At 46.6% G+C, this 24,109-nt stretch overlaps 1 protein-coding gene across 2 annotated transcripts in view; it reads left to right on the top strand.

The window, feature by feature from the left end:
- Window positions 1-24,109, top strand: part of NIPAL2 (NIPA like domain containing 2) — a 590,087-nt gene that overhangs the window by 415,182 nt on the left and 150,796 nt on the right. For both annotated transcript variants that reach the window (XR_015309920.1, XM_086966045.1), the window contains exon 8: window positions 12,650-12,738. Coding sequence is in view for 1 of the 2 variants with exons in the window: in XM_086966045.1 (XP_086822171.1) it covers window positions 12,650-12,738 (89 nt within the window). In the remaining variant the exon portion in view is untranslated. The remainder of the gene's footprint in view (window positions 1-12,649; window positions 12,739-24,109) is intronic.

Genomic DNA, 24,109 nt, shown 5'->3' with positions numbered 1-24,109 from the left:
GCCGAGATGGCCGCCTAGCACCTCGGCTCCGCCGACCCGTGTGCCTTTTACCGATATCCTGCCTTAAATCCTGCACCTCCGTGAACCTCACTTACCTCGGAGACGCTCCTACTCCCGCTGTGACGAATCCGGTGAAAGCGGAGCGATCCCGGTGGTGAAGAGCCTCTGCTTCCATCCCGGCCTCTCGAGTGGCCACAGCAGGGACATCGAGTTACGGAGACGGCCGGCGGCGACAGCAACAGCAGCGGCCGCTGCGGAGGGGGAGGAGCCGGTGGACTGTCTCTACAGGCTGGCGCTGGGCTCTTTCATAGCAGCTTTCCTCGGCTTGGCTGCCCAGCGCGCCTTCCCTGCAACGTTGTATCGGCTCCCACACACTGTATCCCGGCCTCGCTGGAAGAGAGCCGGGATTGCTTCATTGTTGCACTCCCCCGTGGCGGACGCCATTTTCCGCGTCTGCAACCCTGTGCCTGCCAGTGGGATTCCCTGCTCCGCCGGCTTTTTGATAAAAGAAGTTTCCTTTCGACCGGCTGCCTTCCCATCACAGTGCCAGCTGTGCCCTGCTGACATTGCACGGATTTCTCGGGGGCGGCTCGCTGACGAGTGAGGCTTGCTTTCCGTGGCGCTCTACAGCCGTGCGCACAAGATGGTGGCCAATTATGCACCCCCCATTCCGGATCCTCCGCTGGGGCTGCGGGATGTCCTGGAGGCACTTGTGGATCTGCGTATGGCCTTTCATGACTTTGCTAATGATTTGGGGGCCCGGCTCACTGAGATCCTTCCAGCTGGTCACGATGGCCCCTCAGCACTGCGCACTACGCCACATCCTCCATTGGTCGACGGTGGATCACCCGCTCTGGAGTGTACGGAGGCGACGGATGGGCGCGACTCCGTGACTGCTGTAGTGCTCCTCGGCTTCGCCTCGGGGGAGTCCGGCGACACTGCTCCTTTGCTAGGGCCGTTGCTCAAGTCTCAGACGCCATGTTGCCCTTCTCCTTTGTTCTCTGGAGACTTGCTTCCTTGCATCATTCTGGACTTGCTGTTTGTGCTCCGTCGGGCTGCTACGCTGGAACTTTCATCTGGTCTTGCACCCAGTTGTGCTGTATTCGGTTTGGCAGTGAAGATTTCTTGTGCCCCCTGCCATCGAGCTCCAAGCCAGTTTGCCCCATCGCAAGCACCTCGATTTCTGCACTGGATTCCACGGGGGCCCTCCCCATCCACGTTGGCTGATCTGGAATTGGACTCTGTTGTCATGCTGGTTCGAAGGGGACAGGGCTGATGATGTATTTTCTTATGCTGCAACTTCCTATGTGTATGGCCGGGACTGTGAATGACACTTGTTGGAGGTACAGGTTGATTAGGTACTAGGTCGGGGCCTGGGGTTGGGCGGCCGTGGGTACCGTTACTGTTTGCTTTGGTGATATCCTGGGCCCTCCTCCGATCAAACGTGAATTTTTTCCTTCTTTTTCTTATCTTCTTCTTCTTCTGCATTTCGGGCACTCCTTTGGGGCGACAGACACACTGCTAGGGGGGGGTAGGCCGTAGCCTCTGCATGCGTGTAGGGTGGGGGGTTAATTTCTTGAACGTTTTAGTTTCTATGGGCCTCTTTTTCTTTCTTTTCTCTTCTTATCACTTTTGTCCTTTATTTCTTTCTTCCTTATTTTCTTGGGTCAGAGGGTGGATTGGGAACTGATGGGTAGCGATTGGGGGTCACTAGGTGACGGAATTCTTTTCTATCCTGATTTACTTGCTTACAGTCGATTGTTTTGCGGATACTGCTTGCTGATTATTATGATGCTCGTTGCCCACTTCTGTCCTCATCGTATTGTTCTGACTCGGATCCTTCTTGACCTTAATGCTGTGGACTCATTTAAAACTTTAAAAATTAAACCTCATTATCCTACTTCTCGGTGGCGCGATTATGTATAATGTAACTTGGATTACTTGTGCCTGCTCTGATATGCTGCTGAGTCGCCTAATTGCTTGCTGATGTGCCTTTTATTGTCGAGGCCGGCCTGTGGGTTGTAGGCCCGTATTTGTTTGCACATACTGTCCAATAAAGGTTTTCAAAAAAAAAATATATATATATATAGAATAAATAAATATTAAATATATTAAATATTAACATTAATTAAAAAACACTAAAATAAATGTTATATAATTAACAAATATAACAAATTCACTTAATTTAAAAAAGTTAAACACACATATATAATAGTGACTATATATTTACATATATCTATAAAAAATTGTTTCTCCAAAATAATAATTTACATTTATATTATAAGTTCAACATTATTAAATAATATAATATTATAGTAAATATATATATATATATATATATATATATATATATATATATATATATATATATATATACTGAAAACATATTTAAAAAACAAATTATTCTAATTAAATTAAAAAACTGTTGGTTATCAGAGGGGTAACATTTTCTATACCCACTCCATTCGATACAACAGTAGAGAAAGTGTTGGATACCGAAGGGGTACATTTCACTATTGCCACTCCAGTCAGTACAACGGGGGGGTACCATTGTTAAGCAATTTGTAAAAAGCAATGTGGATCCAGTAATAATGTTTAGTCCATAATAGAGCTTCAAAGGCAGTGATGCAAGGTGATTGTTGGATTTAGAAAATAAGTGCAAATGTGTGCGTTGAATTCACATTGGGCCAGCTGTATTGGCAAAAACACGATAAGCTATAAGTTCCGCTTAAAATCTCCAATCGCCTTTTCTCTGCGTGTATCCAGCTCTCATTTTGCTTCTCTGTATTTTTCTTTCTTTCTTCTCTCCTCATCACCTAATTTTTGTCCCCTCTGCCTCTCTCACCCTTTTTTCCACACTACCCATTTCTGTTTGCCACTGCTTCTGTACATCTCGCTCTTCCTGTCTCTCCTGCTCTATCTGTTACTTTTTCTGTTTACTTTCCTTTAATTGTTTCCTCTCTTTTATTAAAACTTCTTCTCTCTATCTTCTCAGTATTTGTTATTCTTGCTCTAGTCCTCTTCTCCTTAGTTCATGTATGGCAACTGACACTTTCTCTGGGCTGTGCATGGCCTTGAGCAGCAGCTGCCACCTTTCTTTCGGCCACTGTGCTTTTTGTGTTCCACAGTCCTTGAAGTTTTCTATTGTGGGGGCCTTCTGGACTGGAGACGTCCCCTAATATCATGGAACAAAGAGGTTAGTGCAATTTGGCCATCATATCCCTGCAGCTTATAGTCCTTTATATTTGGAGAGGACATCCAGCTGCACAGATTTAGTGTGGTTTGCCTGGTTCAGGGTCGAGGATAAATGTTTTCTGGTTAAAACACCAGAAACCTTTTCTTATCCAAAGTCAAGGTCAGGACATTAAGGAAATTCTTCCCTCGAGCCTCGAGTTTGCTTTTTGTTTTGTTTTACTGTAATATGTTGCATTCTGTGTGTGCTGATGTCACAGTAAAACAAAAGTGAAAGCAGACTGTGCTAATGGAATCTGCGGGGATCCACAAATATCCTTCCACACAGGGATCCTACTCTTCTCCAAATAACAATAGTACTCCACTTGGGTGTCTGGGTCATTGCCCTTGAAAGAAAAAGCCCCAAACCCAACAAAGAAACATCAAGATTTTGCAAATTGACCTGTTCTGACAATGTGGACGACTGCAGTATTTAGGCCAGGGCTCAGTAGGCACCCAGGGAAACTTGCCAGACCCAGATATTTCTGAAAGCAAAGAATCTAGAGTAGTCCAGGGTGGTATGGCGTTGGTGGACCACAATAACATTTCTTACCCTGAATGCTGTGGATAACACACGTTTGGCTAAATCACTGATTTCTCCTAATAGTTCTGTGAAGGGAAATTCCGGTATCTGTGAGGATCCATAAAATTCCTATCACTAAGCGTTCCCACACTTCTCACAATAAAACTGATACCCAAATGTTCATCGGGTATTATGCATTTAGTATATTAATTGCATAGGATCTCATGATAGCAATTTATTTGCTATGACTATAAATCCGATTAAGATAAAGCAGATTTTCAAAGGAGTCAATACATTTCAAAAGAAGATTCATACTACACATTTCCGAGATTACAATTTATAAAAGTCTGAAAATGTTAGTCGATGTGCCACAATGTGTAGAGAGGGTTATTATAAAAGAAATGCTTTCAGCCTCAAATGCCCTGATTTTTTTTTCGACAAAATTTGGTTCAAGGAGGTAAATTCTCAGTGTGTTGACCCTGGCGGGTTATCTAGATATTAAACCATTTTTGAAAGATAGATAGACTGTTATAGCAGCCCTTTGTTATATGGCAGGTTATATTGGATCATTTCCAATTCACACTACTTCTAAGTAGAGTATTTGCAGCCCTGTGCAGCAAGCACATTAACCCAGCAAACTATCTGGCTCTTGCAAAGTAAAAAAGAGATCTCTAAAGCAGATACATTATCGCTCCAAGCTACATTCTACAGCAGGCCAGTGCCCCAGAAAGGCTTTAGGCTGGAGCAATGTTAATTTAATGTAAGTCGTACCTGACTTTTGATGACTCTTCCCATCTCAATTGGCGGCTAAACAAAGGGCTATGCCATATTGGAATCTGGAGATTTCCTGATTGGGTATTGCTTCTGAATGGCCTGGAGGTTTAGGTAGCGACAACCGCTTATCTACAAGGAATAGGAAAGATCATGAAAGTTGCTCGGTTAGGAACTTTGACTTAAAGTTCTGCACAAATTGTGCAATATTTTCATACAGTACATTTTTGTTTGACCTACAATAGGTGAACAATGAGAGGGAGTTCAGCTAAGGCCATTGAATTATTGTCGTCTCAGCTGTGATTGCGAACTAGAGATGGTGCCATCTTTCACATCAGCTCCTCACACACAACATTACAGCATCATTAAGGGGCCCAGCATATCCCCTCTATTATTCAACATCTACTTAACCCCCTTACCAAACACGAATAAATGCTTTAACCTCACCTGTTACAACTATGCAGACAACACCAACACCATTTGGCTTGAAATACCTCTACAATTTAAAATACTTGGATGATGAATAACTGTCTGAAGCTCAATATCTCAAAACAGTGGTTTTGACCCCCGAACAATAGCAAACATACCAGCCTACCACCATGTGGCTTAAGGAGCATGATGCCCCTCCAGAAATATTAAGAGGGGATTAGCATGGATTCAGACCCATGCTTGATACCACATCTTAACAATGCGAGTGCATTTACACAATGAAAACACTACGTTGCATCTGCCCATACCTTAGGTATAACAGACATTGGAAGGCCATACTCACACTCATAATATCCAAACTTGACTACGTCAGAACATATACCTTGGTGCACCCCCATTCATCATATGCAAAATAGAACTCATCTAAACAGCTGCTGAGGTCTTCTTCTCTTCTTTCACCTAAGCGAATACATGGCTCCAGTCTTTCAGTCTCTCCACTGGCTACATATAGCTGTACTATGCATTGCCCACAGAGCCTACTAAGGAAAATGACCGCTATACCTACAAGCAATTCAAGCAATACAAAAAACAGGATCCTGTGCTCCAGGCTTGCTCCACTTATCACCGTAACACCTTACCATAAGAAATTCATACGAGGCATTGATTTTTTAGTACAAGCTTCCAGGCTCTGGAACTCACTATCAGCCAGAATTTGAAACAACCAGGAATAAATAAAACATGTCTATTTCAAGGATAACTACACACACCACCCCACATCCCGCCAACAGAACCCTGAAAGATAGTTGCATCCTCAAACTCAATCTTCAGGTTACAACCCAACCAGCAACAACTTTTGATAGTCATATAAGTTAAGGAGGGCGCACCTATATTCGCCTAGGTATTATATAGTTACGTAATTTCATATATAACATTTGTGGGCCACAGTACTACTAATACCATAAGGCTCAGCACTCAGAAGCCAACGGTAACTTCTTACATTCAAATAAGATGTATCTGCTCCAAGTTTTGTCCATCACCAGTACTGTGCAGCCAATCTCTAAATGAACAGGCATGGATTAAGGGAAGAGATCTGTAATCAATTGGACGACTTCGAAGTAGTCCACTACTGCAGATGGCAAATTTGTATACACTATGGATGCCTCTTTACTTCTCACAATGACACTCAGATGTCGGATGGTAGTAAAAATGCCCATCCCAGCAGATATCTCCACTTCTCTCTCCCTCCAATCATGCTAGGTCAGGACCACAATTATACACATCATTTCTGATTGGGCAACCCAGTGCAGTAATCAGCTATGCAGACAATAATAATGAGAAATACCGTAAAAGGACCTTCAGAGCTTTTCAAAGTTGCAAGCATATCATTATATACTGCACGTCTGTGTGTCTCACACTCATCATCCATCACACTGCTATATGCTGCGTCCCATAACATGAAAACCGCACCTTGGTGGTCACCCAGCATTACATGGAAACACTTCCCATTGTATCACAAAACAAAAGCAACACCCTTCCAACCACACACCCCTTATGGGGTAGAGTGCTATGTAGGTAAGCACTTCAGTGTCCCGCATAGGAGTGAAAAGCACCATACAGTTGCTGCAATACAATACAATATTGATCATTTGTGCATCACAATTATTTTTGATCTTATTAAAATCTTTGTTTCATCACACTTCAGAATTACAAAACAAAATGTGCTTCATTACTGCTGATATATTTTGAAATATTTGTACAGTTTATTTACAGACATTTACGTTTTGCTGTGTATTATAAAAAAATATATAATAAACAGAAAGGGTATTTAGAATGTGTGCAGGGAGGAAACTCCTGGTCCCCTTAATCAATAATAAACAACAAATGAAGGAGTACCCCCTAGACACTATCAAATGCCTCTAATTACAAAGATATTGAGGTGCACGTGGTGCCATCCAACCTAGGACAGTGATTGCCCTTTAAGAAGACCCCTCACTCACCAACCTAGTTGGTGACATGCTTCATCATCAGGGTCCCACCCAGACAGCCGAGTGCCATCCGAGTGTGCTTCGACACCTGACTACAGTGGAGCGGGTTTTAGTTTTTGTTTTATATGTGCAGTAATATCAGTGAGTGATTAAAAGTTGTCCAATGCTACTCACTCGTTGAATTTATTCTGGAGTGATTGGGCAACAGATAAAAAAAACGTGGAACACCTTTGCCTAATTAGGTAGGCTATGGTGTTAGACAGACATGTAGTGTATTAAAATAGTGGTCTAAATGTTTCAACCATGATGTAATTATAAGGTTTTCTTCAGGACCAGTGGTTGTAGTCTGGGTGGTGCACACACGCTAAGGTGTGCCCTGCCCTCGACTACTGTGAAAACAGGAACCACAAACTTGCGGTTCGTTAAAAATATATCTATGCAGTGTTCTTCTTCCGGATTCAAGGAAAAAAACTAGAAGCGTTCAAGAAGTTAGCTTCATGGGCGTCCTGGTTCCTACAGAGGATCGCTCACGTAATTTGTGGCTTGATCCTGATCGGTAGATTCACCTACTAGGTAACCTGCGAGGAGCCCCGTTATTGGCTAGAGAAAAATACCATACTACAGTCTTCCTTTTTGCACTCCCTGTACTCCAGTAAGATTTTCAGGTAGTTCACTTTACAAAATTCTCTGACTTTGGAGTTAGAGAAATTGAAGTAAACAATATCTCCATTTTAAAAGAATAAGCAGCATGATGGCGTCTGAGACGGAGGTCCTTGCCTGACCTCAGCTAGAGCCTGGCCTTATGCAGCACCCCTCAGGGTTCCCAGACCCTATCTGTACCAGTAGGGGTGCCTGGTTTCCTCCCTCCACCATCTGACTGCGCCCATTGCTTCTGGCGACCCTAGTGGGCCAGAGGACCACCTGCGCTGGCCTCCCTGAAAAGCTGCGAGGGCTGGCACTGGCCTGGGCTATGGATCATGGAGGTGGCGAATCATTATGGCAGACCCCCCCCCTAAATGGAGGGGACCCGAGTACGCAGTGAAAGACCTCCCGGGATTCGGTGCCCGGCAGGGATGCGTACCTGAACACTGTTGGCTGGTAGCAGCAGGCCACGTGCACAGGGAGCTGCATAGACCGGGTTAACCCCATTGGGGGTGTAGGTCCCAAAAATGAGATAGCATGTTTGGCAGTCCCTGCTGCCACGGCGGTAGCTGTGCCAAAGTCAGGGCCACGGCCCTGAGAACATCTGAGAACAAGAATCAGACGGGCCGTTCCCATATAGAAAGGCCTCCAAGGGCACAATCGGAGATCAAAGACCTACACAGAGATGTTGCAGCTGGGGGGTGACATGCCTGAACAGGGCCAACCTGTAACAACGGGACCCCCTTAGAAGCCAACTGAAACCACAAATTTGTGGTGGGGGCCCAAGCACTGACTCACAATGGACTTCTCTCACCTGAAACCGGGCGGGACCGCCCCCGGCACCCCTCCATAACCTTTGTATTGCTGTCTGAAGCCCCCAGAATGGCTGGATTTGGGGTGTTCTTCAACTGGCTTTAACCAACCAACAAAGAAGTAGAGCAGGACCATGCTACCCAAATCTAGAGACGCCCTGCAGAGTGAGAATGCTCCTGAAGCTCCATGCCCCAAACCTGTGAAGAAAGGATTTCTGCCTTGTGACCTGTATCACCAGGAAGGAATTGGAAATATGGAGCCCTTGCCTGCTGCTGGCCACTGTCTTTCATGGAGGCGCTATAAGTTTGAGTTCCTTGAAAGCCCTAGACGGGCCGGCTGACCTAGAGGAAACCTAGGTTTGCGCTATTGTGAGCTTCGCAAGTGTTGCGCTTGGGCCCCACGGCAGTGATTCATTATGGTGAAGCCCAAGGTAAACAAGACCCCTGTCCCAACAGGAGGACTATCTCAAGCCCTAAATGATGAAGGAGAGGAAGGAGATGGCGCATTGCACCACCTAGACTCTACACTGGCTATATTAGATACCAAGACTACAATAGAATCCAAGATTGGCCCGGTGTCACTGGATGTCAAACTGCTCTGTGACGACCACCGCAAGCTAGTAGAGCAGGTTGACGAAAATGAACCTGCTCTGACAGGGTATATGGTCCACAGTGCAGGTCCTGCTGACCCAGGTGAAGGAGATGAGGCGGATATTGTATCCTTTCAACGCAGTGAAGCGAACCCTAAGGGCTGCTCTCGGCATAACAGTGTGCGATTTGTGTGATTCCCAGAATGCCCGAAGGGCACCAATAAAGAACTCTTCCTCGAACAGTGGCTGCCCAAGACAGTGCTAGCTGGTAGAATACCTAAATTCTGTATTGAGCGTGCCCACTTTTTCACGCATCTCTTGTCGGGGACTCCTAAGTATACCTTGCTCTTAATCCCCTGTCCACTCGGAGAGACATTACAGATTACAGCGGCCAGAGGCAGCTACCAGAAATATGTCCGGGCCGGGATGCCACCCCCCTGTACTCCACGTTAATACTGATATGGCAGATGCTGGCTCTTCAGGACTCCACCGGACATCACAATGTGTCTTGATTGAAAGAAGGGGGGTGACTCATACTTGGGACTTCTATGCAGATGTGGTGCTCTGCAGCTTCCCTGGAAGGGAGATGCCCGAAACGCGTCCGGATGAAACAGCCCACATCTACTGGCACAAGCAAGTGTTTGAACCTGAATAAAGCTTGTTGGGGAAAGCGTTTGTGGTGCTCGAGTGCTTCTTACTTGTTTGGACACTCCCCAAAGAGAGTGAATATTTAGCGGCCGTCTTACCGCTGAGAGGCACTACTCAAGAGAAGGAGACCACGGAGCCACATACAGGGGCTTCTATTGTGGGACATCGCAAAAGATTGTGAACACGCTGCTTTCGCTGGGGCTCATCGGAGCTTTTTATCACTAATATATATGAGCACCACAATCAAATGGACTACGCCTCCCATAAAGCAACGCATACGATCATGCTGATCAGCCAATCCCTGGCATGCGATATCGGCTTAAATGGAGGCGGGACAACATGGTGTCTCATGGACTGTATGCCGCCGAGGAAGGGAGATGCCCGAAACGCGTCCGGATGAAACAGCCCACATCTACTGGCACAAGCAAGTGTTTGAACCTGAATAAAGCTTGTTGGGGAAAGCGTTTGTGGTGCTCGAGTGCTTCTTACTTGTTTGGACACTCCCCAAAGAGCCTGAATATTTAGCGGCTGTCTTACCGCTGAGAGGCACTACTCAAGAGAAGGAGGCCACGGAGCCACATACAGGGGCTTCAATTGTGGGACATCGCAAAAGGTTGTGAACACGCTGCTTTCGCTGGGGCTCATCAGAGCTTTTTATCACTAATATATATGAGCACCACAATCAAATGGACTACGCCTCCCATAAAGCAACGCATACGATCATGCTGATCAGCCAATCCCTGGCATGCGATATCGGCTTAAATGGAGGCGGGACAACATGGTGTCTCATGGACTGTATGCCGCCGCGGAAGGGAGATGCCCGAGACGCGTCCAGATGAAACAGCCCACATCTACTGGCACAAGCAAGTGTTTGAACCTGAATAAAGCTTGTTGGGGAAAGCGTTTGTGGTGCTCGAGTGCTTCTTACTTATTTGGACACTCCCCAAAGAGCGTGAATATTTAGCGGCTGTCTAACCGCTGAGAGGCACTACTCAAGAGAAGAAGGCCACAGAGCCACATACAGGGGCTTCAATTGTGGGACATCGAAAAGGTTGTGAACACGCTGCTTTCGCTGGGGCTCATCAGAGCTTTTTATTACTAATATATATGAGCACCACAATCAAATGGACTACGCTCCCATAAAGCAACGCATACGATCATGCTGATCAGCCAATCCCTGGCATGCGATATCGGCTTAAATGGAGGCAGGACAACATGGTGTCTCATGGACTGTATGCCGCCGAGGAAGCGAGATGCCCGAAACGCGTCCGGATGAAACAGCCCACATCTACTGGCACAAGCAAGTGTTTGAACCTGAATAAAGCTTGTTGGGGAAAGCGTTTGTGGTGCTCGAGTGCTTCTTACTTGTTTGGACACTCCCCAAAGAGCGTGAATATATATATACATATATATATATATATTTATTTTTGTGGATACTAAGGACACTAGGGGGTCGATTCCGATTCGGGAAAAAAAAGTCCGTACGATTTTCATCCGGAGCCATCGCCGTACGATTTGTACCCGTCCGTCCGATTCGCGTAGTAGGATCCGTATTCCGTCAATCCGTCCAAATCGTCGCAATCCGTATGTATTGCAAGGCTGAAACAGTGAACCGTACGACTCGTACACATGCCGTACGACCCGACGAGTACGATCCGGTCCGGGGTATGAGGACGCGATTCGTACGGTCCACGTCAGGTAAGGGCGATTCGTACGGAAAAGCGCACAATCACATACACACCATACGGCGCGTACCCCCCATGATCGCAGGGTACGCACCATACCCCTGCGATCATGGGGGGTACGTGCCATACACCCAGCGTACATGGGGTACGCACCGTACATCCATGTACGCTGGGTGTACGGTGCGTACCCCCCATGATCGCAGGGGTACGCGCCGTACCTCTGCGATCATGGGGGGCACGCGCCATACCCAGGGGAGGCCGTTCTGTACCTGTTTCGGCGCGAACTCTGCTTTTACGGCTGTTTTCAGCTCCCGTAGAAAAAGGGTCGTACGGTGCGTACCCGACACGTATCGTACTTGCTGGGTCGTATAAACCAGCCGCGAACCGTACATATGTCGCGTACAGCGGGTTCGAGTGAGAATCGTACAGAGATTAGAGTCGTACGGTCTGTGTACGATTCGTACGGATCCAGCTGCTGGTACGAATCGTACTTCGTCGTACGGACGGGGGATGTTGCAGGGTACGAATCGTACGTGAAAAACGCTCCGAACGGCTATTCGGAGCGGTTTTTACCGGATCGGAATCGACCCCTAGATGGGTGTAGGATGTCACAATTATCTGCAAAAATATACTACTTGATACTATGATAGGAGGTTAACCCAGTTTAATTATGTCTCAGGATAATCTTGGTCTCTCTGTTATATCATCTGATGGGTTAATTTTTTTGTACTCAGGTTACTGTCTGCCATACAGGTTATCTGATGGGATGTCTATATATTGCAAATATGTGTTAGGGTAATGCGGGTCCTTTTTCATCCTTTATCAAAATAAGAGAAAACACTGTGTTTGAACAGTTCTTCATCGGTTCAGGCTGCTACATATGCACCAACTGATGTGATCAATGTATGTTTACGTGTTCTTATAGACCGTTATTGATCATATTGCACTCCTGAAGAAGCTGGGGCAGTTGCAAAACACATGTTGGCTGCTTACATCGAACCGTGAAGCCTGTGTCATTCAATATTGGAATAACATGCCATACAGTTGACTATGTTATGGATTTTCTAGTTTTTGATGGATGTCTCTTTTATATATAAAAGATGTTAAATAAGTAGTTTTTTGATTTATTGATCTTGAGATTGCTTTGATACCCAGGTATGACAATATTTCTGGAGTTACCTCCCTAAAATAAATGTTTTGTACTATTTAAATTGCGACTAGTGGGGTTTCTGGTCTTTTTTCAAATTGAGGTTAGGAGGTCCCTTTAAACTGACAAAAAATCTAATTTCTAGTCTTGTAATTGGCTTGTTTGTTTTTCCTCCTTTTCCTCCAGGTTCCTGGCTCATGCGACCCAGCTATTCAATACCACAGAAGTGGTGCCAATCAACTTTGTGTTCTTCACAACCAGTGCCCTCATAGCAGGTAGGCTTTTACTGCTTGTAAAAACACTAAGGATTGAATGTGTCATTGAACAATGAACATAGACTCAAGCAACACTGAGCCACATTTTTATTCTCACATAGTTCCGCCCAGTGCCAGTTGAGCACATACACTGCCAGGCATAAAGGCCAGTTTATAAATATTCAGCAGTCTAGTCCATCCCTATTTTACTGCATAGACCATTTGCCCAAGGGTGCACTACCTTGATGTTCATAGTGACAAAGGGATGTGAAGAGGCTTCCCATTTTACCCAATGGTGCGGTTGGATGAAAACAAGAGTCTATTTCCATCACACTGCATGCCTGAGGTTACACCGAACTCCTTTTGGGAACCTTTTGCATAAGCACAGGGGTCAACCATAAGAACCATACTATCCCAAGAGTCTGTGTACTGTTAGGTGCATGGTGTACGGAAGTGTTGCCTGCCTGGAGTGCCCAACTGTGAGTATACAGTATTCTGTTTTCTAATTTTTGGCTTCAGCCTCACACTAATCTAGCATGTGCGTGACCTTTTTGTATTTATCAAAGGAGTGGTGGCATTCCGGTCTACTCATGTAAAGTTCTGCTGCTAGTAGCTAGATTCGGATTTTTGTGCCAATATCTCAGCGCGTGTGTGCATATAATTATGTATGTAGCCCATGTGATCCATAAGTGCAGATTGCTGCAGTTAAAGAGTTCATTAGCTCTAGAGTATAAATACATTTCTCAATAAATTCAACAAAAAATTTGATGAAATCTTCTAAGAAAAGGAGAGTTCATTTGCCTGACATGAAGGTAAGAGGTTTGTTTTGGAACAGGAACCTACAATCAGAAAGTCTGATTTGCCTTTCCAAGTTACTCTGATGCAAATCACACAAGTCAAATGCATCATGACCTCTGTTGATTCTGCACACAGTATATTCACCTGATAAGTTCCTCATTTCAAGAAATGTAACGACAGTGAACCTCATAATTTAAATGAGTTTCCCATTCAAGGAGGAAATGAAGAAATATCTGATACTGGTGTGACTTCATATCAAGTGAGAATTTGAGATTCATCACCATCTGTGGACAATAGTCCAGACACGGTTGAGACTGACCTAAAGATCTACCCGAACCATACTCCTTCCTAAAAGACTTATTAAGCAGATATAAGATGAAGTTAATGTTTTGATATTTAATGCTCTCATCATAAGATTAAATATGGTTACAATTCCATTATATGGATGTTATGTATTTAATTTATTTCGAAAAAAGAGGGGACGATGTCACAATCTGATAATTAATTGTGACCTTCAAAGGCGCCCATACAGGGGTTAAGAAAACACGTTTTTTGTGACTTGTTTTAAGGACCGTTGGTGGCCAGCCGTGAATAACTGGCAATTAAGAAGAATGGTGGTGTTCTCATGAGTGTATATATGTGTTATGCATTGCATATGATTCAGAAAAGGGGGTGGTGATGAACAGAGTGTCTGAATTAAGCAGACCACTCTTACCCAGTCCAAAGATCAGGGCTTGATCCATCACCGTTATTTATCTCACGGCACCATTCCAGCTCAGAACCTGGCTATATGCAAATCAGTCTGTCCCTGGCCCAGTGCATCGTGGGAATAGGGCAGACTAAACTACCAAGCCAATTCTTCACCAGAAAGGAGACAAGCTACCGGGGACCGGTTTCTGGCATTTCAGCCTTCTTCGGCCCGGCTTGCTTGAATCCTGATGGTGCAGTGAGAAAGGGACTCATGTCTGAGTATACCCTGCCACACCTATAGTGGCCAAAAACGATTCAGAAAAGGGGGTGGTGATGAACAGAGTGTCTGAATTAAGCAGACCACTCTTACCCAGTCCAAAGATCAGGGCTTGATCCATCACCGTTATTTATCTCACTGCACCATCCCAGCTCAGAACCTGGCTATATGCAAATCAGTCTGTCCCTGGCCCAGTGCATCATGGGAACAGGGCAGACTAAACTACCAAGCCAATTCTTCACCAGAAAGGAGACAAGCTACCGGGGACCGGTTTCTGGCATTTCAGCCTTCTTCGGCCCGGCTTGCTTGAATCCTGATGGTGCAGTGAGAAAGGGACTCATGTCTGAGTATACCCTGCCACACCTATAGTGGCCAAAAACGATTCAGAAAAGGGGGTGGTGATGAACAGAGTGTCTGAATTAAGCAGACCACTCTTACCCAGTCCAAAGATCAGGGCTTGATCCATCACCGTTATTTATCTCACTGCACCATCCCAGCTCAGAACCTGGCTATATGCAAATCAGTCTGTCCCTGGCCCAGTGCATCATGGGAACAGGGCAGACTAAACTACCAAGCCAATTCTTCACCAGAAAGGAGACAAGCTACCGGGGACCGGTTTCTGGCATTTCAGCCTTCATCGGCCCGGCTTGCTTGAATCCTGATGGTGCAGTGAGAAAGGGACTCATGTCTGAGTATACCCTGCCACACCTAAAAAAAACGGTGTTGGATCTAGCCCTGATCTCTTGACTGGGTGAGAGCTTTCTGCTTAATTCAGAGACTCTGTCCCTCACCACCCCTTGTTGTAAATATTTTTGTCCACCTTAAGCGTGGAAGGGTATTCTCAGATGTGAGACCCTTGCTCATTGCACCATCAGGATTCAAGCAAACCGGGCCGAAGACGGCTGTAATGCCAGAAACCGGTCCCCGGGAGCTTGTTTCCTTCCCAGTGTAAGAATTGGCTTTTGTAGTTTGGTTTGCCCTGTTCCCATCATGCACTGGGACAGGAACAGACTAATTTGCATACAGCCAGGTTCTGAAACTGGGATGGTGCAGTGAGCTAAAAAACGGTGTTGGATCTATCCCTGATCTCTTGACTGGGTGAGAGCTTTCTGCTTAATTCAGAGACTCTGTCCCTCACCACCCCTTGTTGTAAATATTTTTGTCCACCCTAAGCGTGGAAGGGTATTCTCAGATGTGAGACCCTTGCTCATTGCACCATCAGGATTCAAGCAAACCGGGCCGAAGACGGCTGTAATGCCAGAAACCGGTCCCCGGGAGCTTGTTTCCTTCCCAGTGTAAGAATTGGCTTTTGTAGTTTGGTTTGCCCTGTTCCCATCATGCACTGGGACAGGAACAGACTAATTTGCATACAGCCAGGTTCTGAAACTGGGATGGTGCAGTGAGCTAAAAAACGGTGTTGGATCTAGCCCTGATCTCTTGACTGGGTGAGAGCTTTCTGCTTAATTCAGAGACTCTGTCCCTCACCACCCCTTGTTGTAAATATTTTTGTCCACCCTAAGCGTGGAAGGGTATTCTCAGATGTGAGACCCTTGCTCATTGCACCATCAGGATTCAAGCAAACCGGGCCGAAGACGGCTGTAATGCCAGAAACCGGTCCCCGGGAGCTTGTTTCCTTCCCAGTGTAAGAATTGGCTTTTGTAGTTTGGTTTGCCCTGTTCCCATCATGCACTGGGACAGGAACAGACTAATTTGCATACAGCCAGGTTCTGAAACTGGGATGGTGCAGTGAGCTAAAAAACGGTGTTGGATCTAGCCCTGATCTCTTGACTGGGTGAGAGCTTTCTGCTTAATTCAGAGACTCTGTCCCTCACCACCCCTTGTTGTAAATATTTTTGTCCACCCTAAGCGTGGAAGGGTATTCTCAGATGTGAGACCCTTGCTCATTGCACCATCAGGATTCAAGCAAACCGGGCCGAAGACAGCTCTAATGCCAGAAACCGGTCCCCGGGAGCTTGTTTCCTTCCCAGTGTAAGAATTGGCTTTTGTAGTTTGGTTTGCCCTGTTCCCATCATTCACTGGGACAGGAACAGACTAATTTGCATACAGCCAGGTTCTGAAACTGGGATGGTGCAGTGAGCTAAAAAACGGTGTTGGATCTAGCCCTGATCTCTTGACTGGGTGAGAGCTTTCTGCTTAATTCAGAGACTCTGTTCCTCACCACCCCTTGTTGTAAATATTTTTGTCCACCCTAAGCGTGGAAGGGTATTCTCAGATGTGAGACCCTTGCTCATTGCACCATCAGGATTCAAGCAAACCGGGCCGAAGACGGCTGTAATGCCAGAAACCGGTCCCGGGGAGCTTGTTTCCTTCCCAGTGTAAGAATTGGCTTTTGTAGTTTGGTTTGCCCTGTTCCCATCATGCACTGGGACAGGAACAGACTAATTTGCATACAGCCAGGTTCTGAAACTGGGATGGTGCAGTGAGCTAAAAAACGGTGTTGGATCTAGCCCTGATCTCTTGACTGGGTGAGAGCTTTCTGCTTAATTCAGAGACTCTGTCCCTCACCACCCCTTGTTGTAAATATTTTTGTCCACCCTAAGAGTGGAAGGGTATTCTCAGATGTGAGACCCTTGCTCATTGCACCATCAGGATTCAAGCAAACCGGGCCGAAGACGGCTGTAATGCCAGAAACCGGTCCCCGGGAGCTTGTTTCCTTCCCAGTGTAAGAATTGGCTTTTGTAGTTTGGTTTGCCCTGTTCCCATCATGCACTGGGACAGGAACAGACTAATTTGCATACAGCCAGGTTCTGAAACTGGGATGGTGCAGTGAGCTAAAAAACGGTGTTGGATCTAGCCCTGATCTCTTGACTGGGTGAGAGCTTTCTGCTTAATTCAGAGACTCTGTCCCTCACCACCCCTTGTTGTAAATATTTTTGTCCACCCTAAGCGTGGAAGGGTATTCTCAGATGTGAGACCCTTGCTCATTGCACCATCAGGATTCAAGCAAACCGGGCCGAAGACGGCTGTAATGCCAGAAACCGGTCCCCGGGAGCTTGTTTCCTTCCCAGTGTAAGAATTGGCTTTTGTAGTTTGGTTTGCCCTGTTCCCATCATGCACTGGGACAGGAACAGACTAATTTGCATACAGCCAGGTTCTGAAACTGGGATGGTGCAGTGAGCTAAAAAACGGTGTTGGATCTAGCCCTGATCTCTTGACTGGGTGAGAGCTTTCTGCTTAATTCAGAGACTCTGTCCCTCACCACCCCTTGTTGTAAATATTTTTGTCCACCCTAAGCGTGGAAGGGTATTCTCAGATGTGAGACCCTTGCTCATTGCACCATCAGGATTCAAGCAAACCGGGCCGAAGACGGCTGTAATGCCAGAAACTGGTCCCCGGGAGCTTGTTTCCTTCCCAGTGCAAGAATTGGCTTTTGTAGTTTGGTTTGCCCTGTTCCCATCATGCACTGGGACAGGAACAGACTAATTTGCATATAGCCAGGTTCTGAAACTGGGATGGTGCAGTGAGCTAAAAAACGGTGTTGGATCTAGCCCTGATCTCTTGACTGGGTGAGAGCTTTCTGCTTAATTCAGAGACTCTGTCCCTCACCACCCCTTGTTGTAAATATGCATTGCATATGAAACAAAATATAATTCACAATACATCATTGTGATCTTTGTAAACATGACAAACACATTCTCTTCAAATCCCAAGACCAGACTAAATGTTCTACTTCACCCTCCACACTAGGTCCAACATTGCAACATTGACATCACTGGGGGCGTGGCTTGGCGCCGACTGCGATGGCGGCGTAGCTCTTGGGCTCCATCAGGGCCTGCGGCATAACCCATAAAATCCAACATTAATCCGGAACCTCTAGGGCAGGGAATATATGGATAAAGCTCCTGAAAGTAGGGAGCAGAAGAGGGATCGTCTTTCCAGCTCCCGCTGTGCACGACAACCACTATCCCGGACCGGTGCCAGACTTGACAGCGACGCATCGGCCTCGACAGAGGTGGGCAGAGTCGCGTAACCCGCCGGCCTATAGCGCGGCCCGAAGGCTGGGGCACTGCAGTACGTGAGGGCCGCGGCTTCCGGCCTACCACTTGAGCGTCCACTAATGTGCACGACGGCCTCCTGAGAACACTACCCGGCCACAGCAACTAGTGAGGTCAGGCCCAGGGGAAATCGTTGGAGGCCTCCCTCTCCCCAGCGCAATAAGCGTAATAAGCGCAAAATCTTGTGTCCTGCATCTTGGAGTAAGACAGCGAGTCCTGAATGGAGGGGTACCCCTGAGTCCACCATAACGGGTGCACAATACCAGCTGGATCGGTGGCCTGCAGATAGACCCTTGGAATACAGGCATCTGACCTAAACCGCCGGCAAACGATCTGCAGTGGAAGGGGGAGTCCAGGGCCCGAAGTTCGGCCATTATGCACGAGGAGGCACGACCCAAGGTGATCTTCAGGACATATTGTCTCCCACCCCCCTGGTGCTCCCGCATGCTGCACCATCGCCGCCAGAATAAAAATGTTTCTGCCTGAGTGAGGAGGCATTAGAAGCGAATGTGTGCAGCAAGGATTCCGGCCTGCAGCCAGCCATCAGCACCTGGGTTCGGCAGCTTCGGACCATTGAATCCGACAGTATAATCAGAGGGTACAGCACACACACAATTTACAGGTGTAAGAAGATGTTGAAGGGGAGGAACTGACACGAATGAGGCCCAGCTGGACTCCGGCGGGAGTACGGGCAGTTTTGGATTTGAAGGGGCCCTCCCCATACTATCTCGTGAGTGGCTGATCATATTGCCAGACCAACGTTTCCGGCAGACCGGGGTATTCCCGACTAAAGGTAGATCGGGACCCTCTGCACAAACAAACTACCTAGACGACAATAGCCTGAGGCCAGAGGCACCGAAGCACTCATTGTTAATAACGCGACGCCTGGCCTAGATATTACACAGCACTATGACGAAACCAAAGGGAAATACGACATCCGTCCAACTCAACAAGATGGACAAATATGCAGTACCGCAGTAGCTTGCAGCCGTAGATAGAGCGAATGAGGAAGTCACACCTAGAGAAAAGCCATCCCTAGGCTGAATAATGGCAGCGATACAAACAGTCGGCACTAACCTGGAAACGAAAATTGATAAGGTCAGAATTGAAATGAACCTTATGCAGATGGATATGTGGAAAACGTCTGAATGGGTCATGCCACAGAAGAAAATATAGGAGAGCTGCAAGCCGCAACACGTAAATTGGAGGAAAAGGTCCAACAATTAATCCACCAACATAATGACATGGCACTACGCCTGGATGATCAAGAAGGACCAGCCTGTCGTAACAACATACGGGTGGTAGGGATGCAATCCTTCAAGCAGCTAGAGTTAATGGTGACCTTCCCTATGACAACGCCACAATCCGGTTCTTCCTGGACTTTACTTTGAAAGTACAGCGAGAAAGACGCTCCTTTGAAGGAATCAAACGGTCTCTTATAGAACAAAGGACTTAAGTATATGATGTTCTTCCCAGCCAAGTTGAAAGTAATTAACGGAGACAAATCTTGGTTCTTCATGATGCCAGAGGAAGCGCAACGTTGGCTCGAGGAGGGTCCACCCAAGTCCCAATGCCGTAGGGAAGAGACAAAACATGGAAACACCGACCACCGTCCTAAAGACTCTTCACACTGGCGCGGAGGCAAACTGCACTCACCATCGAGATCCAGAAGCTCCCCTCTCTGGCAGTCCTGGTAGCGATACAGCACGCGCTGTAAAATGAAGGGCTACATGGACTACAATGGTCTGTAGCTATTTCTCTTATTGCCCCTTTGTGTGGTGGGGGTGGGGGATTCCCAATCGTATAACCATGACAGATCCCTCTGCCAACTTAAGTTGCATTGGCTCAATACTAAATGAACAATAGAACTTTAAGGACTACTATTGACCCTTGATGCAGTTGGGGCAATGCTGCGGGCCCAGGAGGAGGAGACTATTGGTCGCTAACACCGCACAACTCTACGTTCAATGTTTTCTATTTTGGGGATCATAGGCACTCTGCTATTTGGGTGGTTGGTAGTTCTGAACCTACTGGGCAGGGATCCAAGGAGGGGGGGGGATGTGTTTTTTATGGGTAGGGAAGGGAGGCTATTGTTGAATCCAACTATTGTCATGATGATGGACTTAGCACTTGCCCCTTGTACAAACAAGAAATGTGATATTATGAACATGATGTTGTTCCGACTGAGCGGGGGTAACAGAGTGCAGAATCCAGTTGTGAGTAATGTTTATTTGCAATATGGGAATGTTTTATATGTTAATGTTCTAATGATTATCGATCTGCAATCATCGACATACAATCACTATGAAAATAGTCTCACAATGATCTTCGCTATTCAACATGTCACGACTACTCACATCCCCAATTACCTCGTCTAATCCAATGACACAGCGCACCACAATGCCAACGCTGTCATTCCTCTCCTGGTATGTTAATGGGCTGCAGGACAAGATAAAATGGGGACGGGTGCTACAATATCGGAAACGCATATCTCCGGCAGTTATACTGCGTCAGAAGACACACTTGATGGGCTCCATGTGTAAGGCCCTTGACCGGTGGGGATTTCAATTGGCGGTACATACAGAATTCACTACAGGTTCCCGGGGGTGGGGATTTTGGTACAAAAACGGTTCCCCCTCATTATCCACTGCACTTTTAAAGATGACCAAGGCCGCTTCGCGGCAATCTCGCTTCAATGGGAGGGTTTGAATGTTCAACTTAGTGTCTGTCTATGTCCCGCCTGCTCTGCACTCCCCCGCCTTTCAAGATCTGGGCAAATTCCTCCTAACACTACCAGACGGGGACTTAATACTAGAGGCCGACTTCAACATGACCATAAATGTCGCACTGGACCGTACACCTATCCGCTCATAACATCGTGTCAGTTTGCACCTGGCTGATTTTTTAGAAGCACATGGCCTATTGGACATATGGAGGTTCCAACACCCACTCGAGAGACAATACACCTTTCACTCCGGAGCTCACAATAGCCTCTCCCACATAGACTACATACTCACGGCCGTGGACAATCTAGGAAGGATGGGGGCAGCCACACACTTACCCAGAGGAATCTCTGATCACTCCCAGGTAAGAGCAGAAATCCGTACTGTACTATTCAAAGTCGTATGTACCCAATTTAGCCAGTATTCCTCCTGAATTCTAAGATCAGGGAAAATGTAGCCACTGCGACCACGCAATATTTCCAAGAAAACGAAGCGCCAGTCTCCTCCCCATTAACACTATAGGAAGCATTCAAACCAGTGATAAGAGGACAAGCTAGCTCCCTCATTGAGGGGCATAAAAAGGAAAAAAAATGCAATAGAGACCTTAGAGCAGGAAGTAAGGCACTTAGAATCCCAACATGCCGCTGGACCCACTGATGAGAGGGCACATTTATTGCGCATGAAAAGACAGGAATACAAGGAATACCTTTGGACCTAGGCCAAGTCCCTTTGCAAGAAGTTCAATACAGGATCTATGAGTCTGGAGACAAAGTAGGCAAACTTCTTGCCTGGTTAGACAAAAGGGAACAGGCGCATAGATGGATAGCACAGATTAGGACAGACAATGGAGAAATCACGTCCGACCCACAACACATAGTGACTGCACTAGCACAACACTATGAGCGAGTTTATACATCCACGAATACTACCACTGCACAGGAAGCCCTCGCATTCCTTAAAGATATCCATATGCCGCGACTCATGCCTCAAGAAACCAAGAGTCTAGAAGCAAACATCACGGTAGACGAACTCAAGATAGTAATCTCAAAAATACAATCGGGCAAAGCCACTGGTCCAAATGGCATCCCAATAGAGCTATATAAACACACAGCGGATAAGATAGCCCTGTACTTGTTAAAAATGTCTGAAATGAGTCGTGACATAGGGGCACTCCCTAGAGATCAACGACTGGCAACTATTGTGGCCATCCATAAGCCGGGCAAACCAGTGGAGGAATGCACATCCTATCGCCCGATCTCCTTAATCAATGTGGAAGGGAAAATCTTAGCCAAAACGTTGGCGCTTAGACTCAGCCCCCATTTCACCAAACTGGTCCACCCGGATCAATCGAGTTTTATGCCTGGCAGAAACACAACCCTGAATCTTAGGCTCCTCCATGGTGTACTGGGCCGAAAGCACACTATAAGGAAGATGCTGCGGTCCTCTCCCTGGACGCGAAGATGGCCTTTGACTCAGTGGAATGGACCTTCTTATTTGCGGTCCTTCAACATTTAGCATTCGGACTGAAGTTCTGTTCCTGGATACATTTACTCTACACTGACCCTGTAGCACATGTGGTTGCTAATGGCCGCATATCCCGGGAGATCACCCTGGGTATGGGGACGAGACAGGGCTGCCCAATGTCACCCTTATAGTTTGCACTAGTCCTGGAACCACTGGTGGCATGGATACAATGGGATCCCATGGTCTGCGGGCTAAAATGGAGGGAGGAATGGGAAGATCGTATCTCCCTCTATGCTGACAATGTATGTACTACTGTATATCACCTCACCCACATGATCCCTCTATGCATTACTCAATATCTGCACAGTGTTTGGTTCAGTATGCGGGTATGCCATTAACTGGGATAAGTCTGTTCTATACATATATTACATGGACCGCCCAGTGTCTCCCAAAAGCCTGCAAGGTTCAGATAGTCACAGATAGCTTTAAGTACCTTGGCATACATGTACCGTCGGATCAAGACACATTTTTAACACTTAACATACAAGCCCCTCTGCAAAAGCTGACGCGTGACATTAAGCATTGGAAAGCACTACCACTCACCCTACTGGGTAGAGGGGCTCTATTTAAAATGATGGCCCTGCCCAGATTTCTATATGCCCTACACAATACGCCATATCCAGTGCCTGACTAATTCTTTAGAGCAGTGAATTCGGAGGTCGCTGCTCTCCTATGGGATAGCAAACCGGCAAGAGTGGCAGCGAATAAACTGGTGGGGAGATGGTACGACGCCGAGATAGCCCTGCCTGATATCAAAGCGTACTACTGGGCTTCACAATTCACAGTCATCAATCAATGGCTTCACATGCCGGACACAAACCCTGCTTACCACCTCGACAAAATGACCCTAGGGAAAGGGGGTGTTAACAGAGCGCTTTACAACAATCAGAAAGCCTGTGACCTTATAGGCCCAGTGACACACACTATCCGCATATGGCACATGGTAAATAGACACCTGTGGTGGTCAGGCAGACTTACACAACACACACCCCCTGTGGGACACAAGCAAATTAGGAACACTGGGTAAAAGCAAAGGAGTTCAAAAATGGGATCTGATTGGCATCTCCCGGCTTGGAGACCTCTGGCAGAATGGAAAGGTTGTCAGTTTTGCCTATCTACAAGAGCATTACACAATGGCTTAGTGCGAACAGTTCAGATATATACAAATTAAACACGCGATAGAAGCAGACCTTCCTACAGCTGAGAGGCTCCTGGAATCATCCCCTTTAGAGGACAGATTGCTTACCGATTACCTGCACAAACAAGCAACCTCACTAAAATATTTAAAAAATCATTAACAACCAGGCAGATTCACTTGAACGTCTCAGGGAGTTCTGGCAGTCAGTGGTGGGAGACATGGATGA

Source organism: Lissotriton vulgaris, chromosome 4_1 (assembly GCF_964263255.1).
Source record: "Lissotriton vulgaris chromosome 4_1, aLisVul1.2, whole genome shotgun sequence".
Classification (NCBI taxonomy): domain Eukaryota; kingdom Metazoa; phylum Chordata; class Amphibia; order Caudata; family Salamandridae; genus Lissotriton; species Lissotriton vulgaris.
The sequence above is the reverse complement of the archived record's forward strand: the minus strand, read 5'-3'. Positions and strand labels throughout refer to the sequence as shown.